Here is a 16822-nt window from a genome sequence, read left to right as displayed (position 1 = left end):
AGATAAAATAAAATATAGTATATATTTATGAGATATATAATGTGTGTGTGTGTGTGTGTGTGTGTGTGTGTGTGTGTATGTATAACGGAAAAATGTTATGTATATAAAGATTCCAAGGTTGTATCTGAAATGATTACTGAAGTTACAAAATTAGCAACATTGAAAGAATAACATTGAAAAAGCCTATAGGTAGTGATTTTAACTTGCATGGGTACATGGAGGAGAAGAGAAAGAAAATCCATACGGATTCACCATGCTCATGTAAAAGTTTCTTTCTTAAATCCATTTGACCTAACAGATAAACTTTCACTTTCAACAAGAGAAGTAAAGGAGATGTTCTCTCAGGTGTGGATAACACTCAGTGAATGCCAAAGCACAGGCTACTTTATGAGTCGTGAAAATAGCACCTTTTTTTTTTTTAAACAACAAAACCTTCTACTTTGGGGTCATACATTATATAACTACTTTAAATACAACTCCCTTTGCATGTAAACGCCCTTCCCATGTAAAATGCATTAAGCGTATACAAAAAGAAGGTACATTTTTAAAGAACTTCTGATAGTTATTGGTAATCAGTTTTCACTAAGAAATAATAAGCTTGTGGCTGGGTGCAGTGGCTCACGCCTGTAATCCCAGCACTTTGGGAGGCCGAGGCGGGCGGATCATAAGGTAAAGAGATCGAGGGCATCCTGGCCACCATGGTGAAACCCCGTCTCTACTAAAAAACACAAAAATTAGGTGGGCGTGGTGCGACGCGCCTGTAGTCCCAGCTACCTGGGAGGCTGAGGCAGGAGAATTGCTTAAACCCAGGAGGCAGAGATTGCAGTGAGCCGAGATTTCACCACTGCACTCCAGCCTGGTGCCAGGTGACAAAGCAAGACTCAGTCTAAGAAATATAAGCTTATCAAAAATAAACAAATAAATAAATAAAAAGCAGGAATTGCAATTCTCGTCTGATAAAATAGATTTTAAAGCAACAAAGATATAGTGGTAAAAGGATCAATGCAACAACAAGAGATAACGATCCTAACACCCAGATACATAGAGACTTAGACTCAATGAGACAGAAAATTAATAAGGATATCAAGGACTCGAACTCAGATACGGAACAAGTAAACTTAATAAATATTTATAGAGCTCTCCACTTTAAATACACAAAATATACATTCTTGTCAATACCACATCACACCTACTTATAGGTTTAAATGAAACATTGATTGGCCATTATTAATACCCATTTTTTTTAGAGTAAAGCAACATTTCCGTTCTCTCTCCCTCTTTTTCTTTCTCTTTCTTCCTCCCCTTCACTCCTTTTCTTTTCTTTCCTTCTCTCAAAAAAAGAAAAAAAAGAAATCAACTTGTAGACCTCTAGATCCAGGTCGGCAATGTCTCTCTAATTGCTTGATTTCCTTCCTTCCCTTCTCTCCCTCCCTCCCTCCCTTCCTCCTTTCCTCCCTTCCTGCCTTCCTCCCTTCCTAAAAAATAATAAAAAAAAAAGAAATATAAGCTTGTTTCTAACATAAATTATAGTTATGAATAAAATGAAACACTGAAAAATTTAATTATGTATCCTAGAAATTTGAGGATTTTTAATCTTTTCATGGGATATTTATAAATAGAAACAGAATATGTGGTCATATAAAGTATGAGATTTTAGAGACTTGAATTTTAAAATAAATAATGTACTTTCAGAGAAAACAGTGTAATTTTGTAACAGTAAATATATATCCTATGAATATCTTCTATATATTTATTAGGATTAAATAGTTATGGCAAGAGAGTAAATACAATGGGAAGGGATATTTTTAGTGTCAGTGAACATAAAAATGGATACCTTTTTATCAAGATTTTCTAACATTTCACTAAGACTCTCACTACTTTCCAAATTCACTTTCTGCCGAAATTTCAAGTCCTCTATCAAATGTCTTTTCATAGTTATATCCCTCTCCATTCGAGACATCCTTGAAAAATAAAAAAGATAATATCAAGAGTGATAGAAAATACCTTAACGGTGGTGATAGCTTACATTTTATCCAATATCATGCCTACTGTTAGTTTTTAAATGCTATGTGATATTAATGACATTGTAAATTAGTAAAATGAATTGCACTGGATAATATGCTATTTTTTCAATATTTTGAGCATTTGTAAAATCTATAATTTATTGTGACTTGGTAATTATAGAATTATATATGCATTAAAACAAAAAACATAAGAAATGAGAAAAATTTGTAACACTTATGAAAACTTAGAACTATTACATTTTTACATTGCTGTGAAAAAATCAAAGTGATATATAAAGATAATCAAAAGCATAATGATAAGAAAAAATCTTATACTTCAATTAACAAATGTAAACTCATAATGAAACTAAATTAGGCATAATATCTTCTAATTTAATATAATTTGAGATTAAATCCACACATCTGCTTAGCATAAGTTGATGAAATATTAAGTATAAAATGGTAAATGCAGTGAGAGTTACTACTACTGCTACTGCAGCTGCTACTGCTACTACTGTTAAAATGAGAAAGACCATAGCTAACATGTGTTGAATGCTTACTCCATTCCAGTCACTGTTATAAGCACTTATACATGTGTTAACTCACTTATTCCTCATAAGAACCTTATGAATTAATATTATTAAATTGAGACATAGGCCTAGTAGGTGAGGAAGCCAGGATTCAAAGAGGGTTAATCTATAGCCCTGTTAAAATAAGCAAGACTTAATCAATAAATAAACTTTAAAATATTCTCAGTTAAAAAATTAACCAATCTTTTTGTTGAATACTTTTATCTATTCATATTACTTTTAAAAGCTCTTCACTTATAATGAGGTCCACAGGTGTGTTTGTGAGATACCTATATCTTAAATGTATTAGTGACAACCAAAATTCTACGTAAACAACTTACTATTTCTAAGCAATAGTATAGCTTTGAAAGATACAGAAAATAATAATTTTGATCCAGGGCGATAGAGCATTTAAAATCTTTTTATTAATAAACACAAAAAGTACAAATTTTCATAATCTCCAGTTATTTTCAACACAAATAAAACTTTCCTTTTCCCACCTTACCTTTATAAACTTAGGCATTAAATCCAATATAAATATTAATCTATATATTTGGGGGGGCTCAAATAACTGCCACATTGTAAAGCTTTCCATTCATAGTCTTGAAGTCATTATATTTATTCGAAATTAAATGTTTAATAAGAGAAATTTAACTTCATCCTTATCCTAATTAAAAAACAGTAAATAGCTTGCCATTAATCATGCTATATGTAGCATTCCTTAAACTTTCATCTTACATAGGTTTAAACATGATCTAGGGAAGGAAAATAATAACATAGCAGTTTCTTGGGGCACGTTTAATAGAGTTGGCTGTCACTAGGTGGCACCAAATACAATGGCTAGAACTACAAAGACCATACTTCTCATGCATTTCCTTTATGTGTTCTTCTTTTGCCAGGAGTTCAAATTTCAAAGACTTCACATTTGATGACTGTTTAGTGAGCTCATTAGTTGCATTCTAGATTAAAAATGAAATAAATGTAAATATACCATTCAATCTTGGTCTAAAGCAGCATAAAAATAAATGCCATTCTAAAGAAGAGTAATATTTACAATAATTATGGCAAAAAATTAAAATGAATGTTTTAATATTTTAAATGCTTTATTTTATATGCTGTAATAGAAATAATACAGCAATACTAAAACTTTTATATAACATGCCAAACCATAGAGGAACACAATCATTTAACAATTACAAAGAGTAAGTAATCCAAAATACATTTACAGAAATATGAATTGTCCTAGTAAAATGTAAATGTGTGAATAAGTAAGAATTTTAATGATTTAAGAAGATCACTTAAAATGAATACTGGATTTACTAACATCTTAGATTAAATATGGTCACAAATGCTTTGCCATTCATCAAGCAGTAGAATCTATTTTCCAACATTCTGGATACAGTCTAGCTTGTGACTTGCTTTGCCCAAAAGAATGCAGCAGAAATGACACTGTGTAAATTTCAGTTCCCAGGTCTTAAAGCTTTGTGACTTCTCTCCTTGCCTTCTTGGAATGCTGCTCCAGGATCACCTTGCTAGGAAGACAGTTGATGTATCATGTGGAAGAGTACCAAGATACTCCAACTGACAGGCAGTAGACCCATTGTCAGATCTATGAGTGAAACTATTTTGTATCTTCTAGCAAGGGAAATCTTTGGTTTAAAAAAATGCAGGCATATGATGTAGCCCAGAAGAGACCAGCCAAAGAACTTCCCAGGCAATACACCAAATCATAAGAAATAATACACTATCGTTTTAGGCCATGATGTTTTGGGATAGTTTGTTAGAGAATAATGATAACTGACAAAACCTCATGAATACTCAATCCTTCTTTACTTGAAGTTATTAATAATGCTACTTATTAAATTATTTATAAATAATTATTAAGTTTTCAAAGCAAAACAGTCTTGTGGTATTTGTTGTCAGTACAGTCTAGAAGCCAGAGATAGTAACTAGAGTGTTAGAACACCTTGCAATTTTGACTCTAGTTCCAACTAAATGTGTAATCTAAAACATCATTTAGTCTTTTCAGTATTTTAGTTTTTCTACACTCAAGATAGTATTGACATACTCATATTAATCCATTTGTTAAGTTTTAAAAGTATTAAATGAATATAAATACAATAAAATATAATAGCTTTAAAAATATTTGGAATAGTTATTTAGCTAATATATCTAAACTACAATAAATTATTTCTATTAGAACTATTCCTAGGTTTGGATGTTTGACTCATGCTAAAAATAATTTTAATTTGAAAAGACTAAACAATTACCCAGGGTAAACATAGTAATTCATCAGACCGACTTTAAATATCTCATGGGTATAAAATATAAATTGATGAACATTTGAAATAATTTTAGTTTTTACATGAAACATAATTTTTCTCAAAAGCCCAAAGCTACCTCAACATAGTAACTCTTTTGAATGTTATGTTTTGATCAAATGTGTGTATAATGCAATCAAAATTTCTACCATATTTTGCATGTTTACAGTGATACAGTGTCTTATTTCCAGCACTGCCTGAATAATACGTTCCACACTAGTCAATATATCAAATAACTGAAACTTTTGCTTTAATCATTACTTTTCAATTCTTTCTCTAATGATTGTTCATTCAGTTAGAAATATGAACATCCATGATTATGCTAATAGTGATATGTTAATATAATATTATGTATTATTATTTAGAATAAATATGGTCACATATTTAACAATATGTATAATTTATAATGATATGTATAATTTATAATATGTATAATTTATAATGATAGATTATACATATATTAATAATAAGTATTATATTACCACTATACTATAATATGGTGATAGCTTTAGGGACCACTGTGATATAAATGTCTACTTATTCCTCCTCTACATGGTCCCAGACTATGCTTTTCTAATTTTGTATTTACCTTAACATTTCATATTTCCTTTTTTTCTGTCAATCTGTTGGTTGTAATTATTTGCTTCTGTGTCATTATTCCTGCCTAAACATAATCATCCTGCCCCATAATATGCATACTTCTAGTGTGCTGCACTGGAGGTGTTTTCTGATGAGAACTAAAATAAATAAACTTAGAATTGTATTTAAAATAAAAGATAGAGGCAGTAAATAAAGCCTGACAATATCTTCAATGGAACGAATTAAGTGGATATTAAGATAACTAGTTAATTCTTTTCTGTTTTTAGACTTAAGGCTGTATTTTATGTGGCTGAAAATGCTGTTTTAACTCTGACTTGGAGAACTGAGAGAAAAGCAATTTATTTATAGTAAATAAAACAATGCCAGGTTAAGATACACTTTGGCCAAGATCTCTAAATCTAAGTTATTTCATTTGATCCTCAAAAATTCTTACCAGAAGGGTAGAAAGGTATCCCTGCTTTAGACCTCTAGGGAAGTGAAGTAATTTCCTTGACCAGGTCCACAATAAGTTAATGGCCAAGAAGTGATCAAAACCCAGATCCTTTGTCCCTTTTCCATTCCCTACTGTCCAATATTTATCTGTAACATGACTTAAAATCTGGTGTAAAACACACATATCAAAAATGTCACAATGGTAAAAAGTCATCCCTGCTAGAGCCATACTATACTAAGTTTATTAAATATATTTTTAATTTGCATAGTATAATAATTAGGAGCACGGACTATGTAGCCAGATGGTTTGAGTTCTAATCTCAGCTCTAGATACAGTACCTGTGTGATCTTGGACAAGTAACTTACTCTTTCTGTCTCAGTTTTCTCAGCTGTAAACGAACCAGGGACATCAGAAAAGCATACATAAAATTACCTAGAAAAGTCTAATATTAACTGGATAGTATAGAAAAGGTGTATATAAACCTTTAGTATATTCTAATCTAACCAATTTTTTCAATTAAGTCTAAAAACATTAAGTACAAAATAAGTTAGTTATTAGAAAATCACTGTATTAGCAGTTGGATATCTGTTATGGGCTACATTCTATTTTCCCGAAACAAATTAGTATGTTGAAGCTCTCATCAAACCACCAGTACTCTAGAATGTGACTGTATTTGGAGATAAGGCCTTTAAACAGATAATTCAGGTAAAATGAGGTTATTAGGGTGGAATCTAATTTAATATGACTGGTGTCTTTATCGGAAGAGGAGATTAGGGCACAGAGACATGTAGAAGGAAGACCATATGAAAACACAGGGAGAAGACAGCCATCTACAAACCAAGGAGAGGCCTCACAGGAAATGAAGCCTGTCACCACCTTGATCTTAGACTGCCAGCCTTCAGAACTGTGAGAATAATATATATGTTTGCTATTTAAGACAACCAGTCTGTAGTATTTTGTTATGGAATCTCTACAAACTAGTATCAGAACAAAAATTTTTAGTGGCAGAGAGTATTATGTACTTAAAGGTACTCGGTCTTCTAGGAAATTTCTATATAAAAACATGAAACAAGACAAAAGTAAAAATTTATCCTATTTGTCCCTGTGCAGTTTAGTCAGTGTTCCAATACTCTAGTTTAGGTTATGGACAATCACTTCAAACTAATTGCTTTTGTTCCCTTTCTGACTCACACATTCCTCCAAAGCAAGAGAGAGATTTGCATGTGGGTAAAAGCTTACACCATGAAAAATCATAATGCAAAGAACTTACAGACACTCACATGGATCTATTATTACCAAAAATTATTAGACCATCTGTGGTAAATAAAATAAGTATAAATCAACTAAAAACTGTTTATGTAAAAATCATAAATTATGATTTACATCAGATTAGACAATACTGGATCTAGCATTCTATTTTATCCTGGTGAAAAACAAAGTTATATCAGAATCATGAGGACTTAAATACATGAAGAATCACAGAAGTATGAATTAAAGTCTATGTGACAGATAAGATCAAGGAGTATCTCAATGATTTTATCTTCTCTATATGAAACCTAACTGCTGAAATGTTCAGTTTATACATTTTACCCCACGTTTTCAGAGACACATTTTAAGATTCATGCCCCCAAATTGTGCAACACTTTTCCCTCACATTTCTAATATTATGTAAGTTATTTAAGCTTATAAAATGTGATCAAGGCAAGTTTTACACATAAAAATTATCTAAAGAAGATGGTATTCAAGAAGAATCCCAGTGCTGGTTTGTATATTTGGTTACTATTAATAAAGCAAATTATTTTCAAGCAATAATAAACTATTTTAAATTTTATCCTATTTATCCTATAAGTTATTCTGCACTAAAAATGCACAATATTTAAGAGTGCACATATCCTATTTGGGATTGAAAACAATGATGAGTCTATTTGACAATTCAACATAGTATTCCAATGCCTCCCTAACAGGTATGATTATTCCATTTCTAATGTACTCTGTGCATTTACCATCAGGATTTTCTTTCTAGTGACTAGCGTTATAGCTGTGGTTCCATATACGCTGCCCTTTTTATCTTCTAGCTAGCAATCCCCACTGAAGAAAATAATTAACTATGCGAAGAATAAATGGGATTAAGAAGCATGAAAATGAGCTTTCCAATTAAAACTCACTTACAAATCCTATTTCTTACAATGTAATTCTATTTAAACTAAGGACAGACTTACTTCTAAGATGTTAGAGTTTCACCTGGACGTAAAACAAAAGAAACACTGCTTTTTATTTTCACTCTCAAGTTTAACTTGCTGAAATATATGAAACCTACTCATTTTTGCTCTCTGCTTCTCCCTCCCACTTATCTCCTCCTTCTCTGTTTCCAACCAACAACCAAATTAAAATAGTAGGAAGTATGTAGAGAAAAGCAATTCTGTTTATGTTGACACATTATATCTCTGAAAGGATTCTGTTCAGCTGGAGGGAGGCGTAGGGACAGAAAGGAGTATTAGAGTAGCAGATATTGGCCAGTTTACACCAGTTCCTAAATTAGGATTTCATGGTGTCTTGTCATTTTTTCAGAGAATGGAACTATTCATTACCTGATAAGAATCTACCAGGCTAAAAATTAATAAAGAAGGTAATAGTAATAATTTTTGGATTATCTATATCATAATTTACCTTTATTAGAATAAATTAGTGTTAATATAAATATGTCTTGCAGGATTCGGTAGCATAACATATGTTTTCATGTTTAGTAAACTTTATAATCACCTTTAGTTTACACTGCAATTGCTTCATTTCGAAATCCATGCTCCTTGAAGGACCAAGTGATGTAACTTGTATCCGTGGAACTGCTACTTGGGAAATTTCTTCTGCCAAACTTGTGATTTCAGATGAGGACTCCAATTTCTTTAGTAAATCTTCTTTTTCTTTCCGAAGCCCAGCCAAATCCAAATTCAGCTTCTGGTTTTCAAAAAAAGAAAATAAATATAAATATAAAAGTAACTATGCTTAATTTAACAGTTATCAGCATAAAATTCTACAGCTAGGAAAATACTAAAAAGAACTGAAATTAATTATAGTTATTATATAAACTTTATAAAAATCTTAACCTCTACTAGATTTTGCTTATAGTAGTATGGCTTGCAAAGTTAAAACAAAATGAACAAGCTGTACTCAGTATCTTTTGGTTGGCTGGTCCTAAGTGATGATGCACTATTTCTTTACCTTCACACATACATGGGTGAGCCAGAGATTCACATATTTGATAACCTTGACTTCAGGGCTGATGTAGTACTTAACTGGGAAAAGCCAAGCTGGAGCAGGACAGGATAACAGATGTTAGCTGTTTATTCCACTGGGTAGGTCTTACCACCCTATATAGCAGCCAAAATGCTTCTCATTTAGCAACATAAATGTTAAGTCCAATTAGCAGACGAGGCTTGTTAGAGATTTAGTTCAAATAAATAGTGTGCAAACAAACTCGCTCAGTTTTATGCACTTGATTGATTGTTGAAAAGTCCTATTTCTAATGTTGAGGTAGAATTGCACTGACCTCCTTACATTTTGAATTTTATTAACATAAACATTTTGCTAAATGACATAATAGTAATGTTTTTATGAAGGAGTGTAAAAGAAATCAGCTTAATGTTAGCCCTTCTCATTCACCAATCTATAGTCAGCAGAATGTCACCAAACTATAATGGCATAACAACTCAGAGCTGCTTAAGAGGATACCTGCATTACTATGTTATTATTCCAAAGCAGCTTATAATGTGGTCGCTTAACATAAGGTATAATTAGACAAAATGATACTGAAATCTCTCAGAGGGGGAAAAAAATCTTTCTTTGTTAAGGATTCCAATTAGAAATAGAAAAAGTGTAGCTAAAGTGTACAGTAAGATAAACATGAAATGTGTTACTTATTAACACTATATTTAAAATACAACTTCTAGAAACTACACCATACTTATATATGTATTTATATATGTATGTGCATATTATTAAATATAAATATTTCAGATAATGGATTCAATCTAGAACTTAATATACTTGAGATTAAACTATGTTTTGGCAACATAAAAAGTATGCTGTGGTTAAAAAAAACTATTTGGCTATATTTTAGCTTATAATCTAAAAGTATGGTTCTATAGATTTTCAGGAAATTGTTTATGAAATTTGTTCATTGTCTGAAAAATACCTAATAATTAATATCTAAAAGTAAACCTTAATTTCCTTAAACCCAGAAATCTTCTCATTTAATATTCAAGCTTGAATCCATCTTCCTCTCTATTTATTTATTCTCTATGTCCAATCAACATTCAAGTTCTACAAATTACATAGTGTTTCTCATTTTCATTCCTTTCAGTCACTCTCTTAATGAAAACCCTCATTATTTCATTAAGACTATTACATTAACCTCTCTCTCTCCCGTCAATCTTGCCCTATCTTCATACCACCCTTTATACAACTTCCTAAAACAACACTGACCTATTATTCTTTTCATCAAAGCCCTTCATGTGTTCTTCATTCCAATAGAATAAAGCCTAAATGTTTGTGGATAATAAGGCTAAGATTAAGCTTCAATTTGTGTTTCAGTCAGGCATCACATGAAGCCAAACTTGCCTGCCATTCCCCAAATCTGCCTACCATTTTTACACTGATGACTCTACACATGGTGTTTCTTTCTGCTGAAATGGGTCCCATCTTTAAAGGGCAGCTTAGTATTTCCTCCTTCATGAAGCCATCTTTGTTTTTTTCTTCTTACTGGAATAGCTTAGGTGAATTCTCTCATTTCTTATACTTGTATGCCACTAGATTTCTGTCTATTCTTCCACCTGGCAGATCCTGACACTATAAATGTGTCTCCACTTAGGAAAGACAAAGTCAATAAATATATTCTTCTAAAAGACATGCATATGTAACTTTCAACTTCAATTTAACCATATAAAATGTATTAAATGAAGAAATACTGGAATTATGGAGGCAGTAAACTAAATGACTTGTACTTTATTAAAATATAAATGTTTTGATTAAACAATATTTAAAATCTACAATCTTGAAAATCTATTTCCAGTGTTAGTTATATATGCCTAGAAATGCTACGTAGCATCTCTTGAAATAGAGGAAATATGCAAATCATACATTCCATCAGTTTGGAACCCTTTGGTTCTCCTTAGCATTTTGGACAAATAACTGGAGCTCTATTACTAATGTCTCTCAGTTTAAAAAGTCTACTTCTTACTTGAGAAAGCTATAGATGAGAAAAATACATGCAAATAACTTTCTTTTGCCTACATTTGCTCTAGGCTGTGAGACAGGTTTTGTGGGTAACCTTGTTTGAAAGAGACTGTGCTATAAAATCTACCAATAAATTAAGACTACTCCTAAAATTGTGATTCTTCTTGTTTATTAGCAGCATAATTCCCATTTCTCCATTATTACCTTTCCATCTCTAAGCAAAGATTTATAAGCACTGAAGTCACATTATGTTAAGAACAAGTGATGACAAAACACACATGGAAGAGTCATAATTTCCGGATTTGAATTCTCTGGGTCTACTGCTTAGAAGCTGAGTGAGCTTGCACAAACGCATGGCTTTGTTTCCTCATTTAAAAAGAGATGGTGCTTGTCTACCTATCAAAGGTGAGCTTGAGGACAGAATCTTAAAATGTCTGTGATCCCATGTAGTAGATGTTCAATGTGCAGCATTATTGTCAGCATTGTTATCTTGTGGTAAAGGCTACTATATAGCATCTGAGAAGTATGTTAAAGCCTGAGGAGCTAGATTAATAAAACTTTAACATGTTTATGCAAAATAACCTGGTAATTTCTCTCATGACAGAAACTTTAGTTTGTCTTAAGTCATACTTACTTGTTTGACTGGGATCAATCTAGGATCCCTCCTACACTACACAGGTATTGAAGGCAGATATGCTCCTCTGACTCTATATCCCCAGCAGTGCAATCCGTCCACAGTCTCCTAAACATCGATTTCAATTTAAAAGTTGACTTCAATAAGAATAAGTACTGAGATTTGTATTGATTTATGTGTAGTCAATTATGTCAAACTAAAGGTTATAAAATAGAACTTAACACTATAAAATTTTTAAACTAGACACTATCTATTAATAATTTATTTAAATTTAACATTGAGGAAGCATAGATCTTGGAAAAGAGAAGAACTCTCTAAGTGACTCTAAGAAGAAATAAAAATGTACTGAAAAACTTACTCTTCAGTATAACATCTTGTGGTAGACACAATTCTCAGATGACCCCAAGCACTGGTACAATACTCTCCCCTTGGATGGGACCCAGAAATATAATAAGCTATCATTCCCATGATTACATTATGTTATATACAAAGAGAATTCTGTAGATGTCATTAGGGTCAGGGTCCTTAATCAAGTTTCTGAGAGCTAATGAAAAGCAAGCTTTTCTTGGCTGGTCCTGACCTAATCAGATGAGCCCTTTCAAAGAAGCCCAGAGGAGTTCTCTGAGCTCAAGGAGATTCCCCTGCTGCCTTTAAATAAGTAAGTTGTCATGTTATGAGAGGAGCTACAAGGCAAGAGCTAAGGGAGGCCTCAAGGAATTGAGAATGATCCTTGGCTTGCAGCAAGCAAGCCACGAACCTCAGTCCTATACCCACAAGGAACTGAATTTTTCCAACAAACATGTGAGCCTGAAGAAAAGCCTAAGCTCCAGGAAAAAAAAAAAAAAAAAGGCAGCCTAGCTAACACACTGATTGTATTATGACATTCTGAGCAGAGCACCCCACTAGGCTATATCAGACTCCTGACCCAACGACACTATGAGGTAATGAATGCATATGTTGTTTCTCAGCTGTTAAATTTGTGATAATTTATCAATTACCACTGAAAATTAATATGGGTTCTAATTTTTTTTTTAATCAGCCCCTTTCTAGACCCTACTTCTTGTTCTGTTACTGCCACTCTGTCTGGATTAATGTTGTTTTCTTTATACATAATTTTGTATTCATTTTATTTATTCAATTGCTTTATAAATTGTCCCATTTTCTTTTCAGATGAGGTCTGGCTCTATTGCCCAGGCTGGAGTGTGGAGGCTCAATCATAGCCCACTATAGTCTCAAACTCTTCGGTTTAAGGGATCCTCCTGACTCAGCCTCCCAAGTAGCAGGGACTACAGGCACTTACCGTTATGCCCAGCTAATTTTTAAATTTTTTGTAGATATGGGATCTTGCTGTGTTGTCCAGCCTGGTCTTGAACTCCTAACTTCAAGCAATCCTCCCACCTTGGTCTCCCAAAAAGCTGGAATTATAGTCATGCGCCACTGTGCCTAACCCCCATTTTCTTTTTAATGTTTTTGTTCTTTTTCAGTTTATTTGTATGTTTCATTTTCCTTGCTAGTAATATAAATTGCCTGTACCAGATCTGCATTTTGTAGTTAAACTGACAAGCAAAGCCTCTGGCCAGAAGCTTTTATTTGCTGTCCTCAACAGTAACTAGAATCCCACGATCGGGTAAATCAGTCTCCCCTGGCCTATTTTCCCTTGTTTTCTTAAATGGGATTTCATTCGCAAACTGCTTTTATTTTTGGCCCCAACTTGACATTTGCTGGAAGATTTAGATATAGAATACCTAGATTCAGAACCTGATTCAATACCTATCATTTATTATTTTTATACATACTATGTAGTTGGAACTATACTAGGTCTCTGTTTTCAATGATAATAAAAAGGTTATAAATAATCCTTGCCTTTAGATAGCTACCCGTCTATAATCCAGAAATACGTAACAATAAACTATAGTAAGTGCTCTGAAGAAACAAAACAGGAAGCTGAGGAAACTGCTGCTACCTTCAATTCCTGTCTGGTAAATGCTGGCTAGAGCCTGTTTCCCTCCCCGTATTACCCTGATTTGTTCTGTAAAATGTGTCATAGAAGCTAAGTACAGCATTGAATATTCTAGCTTAGACCTATGACCACTCTGCTTTCCAACTTTTACTTAAGAGAAGGTAGCTGCCAAATCACTGGTCAGTAAACTGGGGGCAGTGTGAGGACATCAAGCATCTCTTCTCCATCAGGGAGACTTGGTAAACATTTTACTGTTCAGGAATGCATATCAGAAAAAAATAAAACAAGGCCTTTGGAAAATATTCTTCAGGCCCAATAATGAGAAATAAAGGGCTTAGAAAAAAAACTGAGAAAACCATTTCCCTAATTACTCCCCAAACAATATATTTTTAGATACTCTCTGATCTTGATGTCTCTAAAGAATAAAATATTCAATATCTGCCTATTCGACGAACATGTTGCTAGTTGTAGCACATGTAAAGAAAATGCTTTTGGGTATCCAACTAGTTTAGAAGCAGTGCTCCAAGGGAAATGAACGGGATGGGGTATAGCTTTTCAATTCTAAAATGAAAGTGATTCCAACCTACATTTTTCTTTTCTGGACAATATCCATCCTATAGCATTCAAAGACACAGTTCAGTCTTTCCCATACATTTTTTACCACCAAATAAAAAACTTAAAGTAACAAACCCTCTAAAAAATTTGGAAGTATTCTTAGTTGGGATAGTGGAGTCTGAAACATAAAGACACAGAAATTCTTTAAAAATCCAGCCAAACGTGAAGCTGAATGCCAGAGACACTGGATCAGGGTTTCTGGGAGGCCCATGGAGGAAATAGCTGGTGGTTAAAGAACACTTTGCAGTCCATGCTGGAGCAACTTTGAGATGCTGAATATTGAAAAAGGTCAATCAGTAACCAGAGTAAAAAGTAAGGCTTAGTTTCCATCTATAACAATAATGTGCTCTCCACTTTTTCTTTCTCCTTTTGAAAGCCAAAGGACTTGACAATCCAAGTAGAGAAAAGCAATCATTAAATGAGAATGATCTGTTTCCAATAACCTCTCCAAAATCTCTCATGTTAAATTCTGCTTAGGACTGACTTAAGACTATTTAATGTTGAATACAGAAATAAGTTCATTTACATTCTCACAATCTGATTATTCTGATTTATAATTAAGTAGAGACAGCAATTTTAAAATCTTATTTTTTAAAAAAATAATTTAAAAAATTATTGAGGTGAACATAAATTTTGTTACCAGAATGTAAATAAATGAAACTGGAGAGAAAATTCTAATTGAACAGGGTATATGTAAATTCAGTAGGCAAGAACTCCCTAGAAAGTCACCATAATCTTAATGATATTCTCCCTCTTGTTAATAGAATCAATGTTCTTTTATTGAGAGTATTATACTTTTATAGGGGATAAAACTGAAAGAAATAAAATTCTGTTGTCCAGGTATAGGATTAAATTCACAGTCAATTGAAATGTATGAGTTATCAAGACAATGCCATCATTTTCCACGTCACTAACAAATGTTTTCCACATAAGACTTACTTAAAAAGATAAATAGTTCAGATTAATAACTTCCTAGTAACAAGACTTTTAAATTTAAAACATTAATTTTATTTTGTTATACTTGAGATCACCAAGAGAAAGAATTAAAAATTAAAAACCAATAACCAGAAATGATCTTAGACAGAGATGTAATTATTTATGTAACAAAATTTCTTATGAAAAAACCACTGAGTTACTGCATCACTCATTTATAAACTATTTTCTGACAACTGCAGTTACTAAAGGCCTAGACTGTTTCATGAAATGTCAAGCAAATGAAGGTAATATAGAGGACTTTTCACCAATGCTTTTGCTAGTAGTTAGACTTCAGTAGCCTTTAGAGACCATTAAGTACCTTTTGGCTAATTGGCCAAAGGTAGATTAATCCTCTTTTTATTCCAGCAATACTATTTTAACACCCTTACACTCTGTCAGTGCAGAGTCTGAATGACAAAATAATATTGTGCATGAATAATAAGCAGAAAAGTTAAATTAACATTTCATGTTTCACATGCCATACATAGATGTCAGAAGAACTTTCTTTTTTAAGTCACTGACATTCAACTTTTTTAAACAATCTCATGTTGACATCTTATTGAGGTGAATCTTCCTAATTACTGCTAATTGCCTATCAAGAAAAAAACTCTTCATGAAGTGTAGTTGTCTGGTACAGATGAACCCGGCTCCAGTATGCATATTAAAGACAAAGCATGGCATTTAAGGTACTACTTTGCTGTAAGGTCATACTAAATATGGTTTGCAATTAACAAAGCAGTTTTTTATGAGACTGAAAATGCCAATCTGTCTTGATGTGTTCAAATTAGTTTCTATCAGAGAACTATGGATATCTGCATATGGGTAAGAGATACGCTACTCTCAATAACATTTACAAGGAGTTAAATTAATTCAGTGCCCTTATACTTTATAACATAAGTTCTAGCTAATGTCAAATTAAATAATTATTTTGTTAATATGTTTAGATATTATTTCTCAAAAATCAACACTATTAATTCAAGTGTCAAATTATTCAAAACAGTTTACTAATATTTTTAATTCTGAAAGCAGCCCAAAAATACTCAAAACATTTAACAAGTACCTTTAATTTATACAAATGGTTTTAATATTATATGCCTTTATAGCACATTTTAACCTATGTGATATCAGCAATGTAGTTTCTTTCAAAATAATCTGAATAACTAAACAAATGTATTTTAATTAGATTTGTTGAACCATATCACTTAACCTTCTGCTCCCATAAGTATGGGGAAAATAATATATAGTAAAAACACGTCATATGTGAAATTTAGAGAGTTCACTAACATAACTGATTTTCAAGTATTCATGGGAAAAATAAATATTTGTCTATTCACAGAAAAGAGTTTGACCGTTGGTTTGTTGTTATTTCAAATCTTCTGTTGATGTCAGAAGGAAAGCGCTCTTGAAAACTAAATACCAGCTACTAAATACTAGGACAGATAACAGAAACCAAAAGTATACCCAGAATAATTATCGACATCAT

At 32.4% G+C, this 16822-nt stretch overlaps 1 protein-coding gene across 10 annotated transcripts in view; it reads right to left on the bottom strand.

The window, feature by feature from the left end:
• Nucleotides 1–16822, bottom strand: part of CNTLN (centlein) — a 329556-nt gene that overhangs the window by 40859 nt on the left and 271875 nt on the right. For all 10 annotated transcript variants that reach the window (XM_054256412.2, XM_054256395.2, XM_054256414.2 and 7 more), the window contains 3 exons: nt 8687–8878; nt 3434–3531; nt 1835–1961 (listed from right to left, as the gene is read on the bottom strand). In XM_054256412.2, the coding sequence (XP_054112387.2) occupies nt 1835–1961; nt 3434–3531; nt 8687–8878 (417 nt within the window). The remainder of the gene's footprint in view (nt 1–1834; nt 1962–3433; nt 3532–8686; nt 8879–16822) is intronic.

This window comes from Callithrix jacchus, chromosome 1, assembly GCF_049354715.1.
Source record: "Callithrix jacchus isolate 240 chromosome 1, calJac240_pri, whole genome shotgun sequence".
Lineage (NCBI taxonomy): Eukaryota > Metazoa > Chordata > Mammalia > Primates > Cebidae > Callithrix > Callithrix jacchus.
This window is presented reverse-complemented; position numbering and strand designations above follow the sequence as displayed.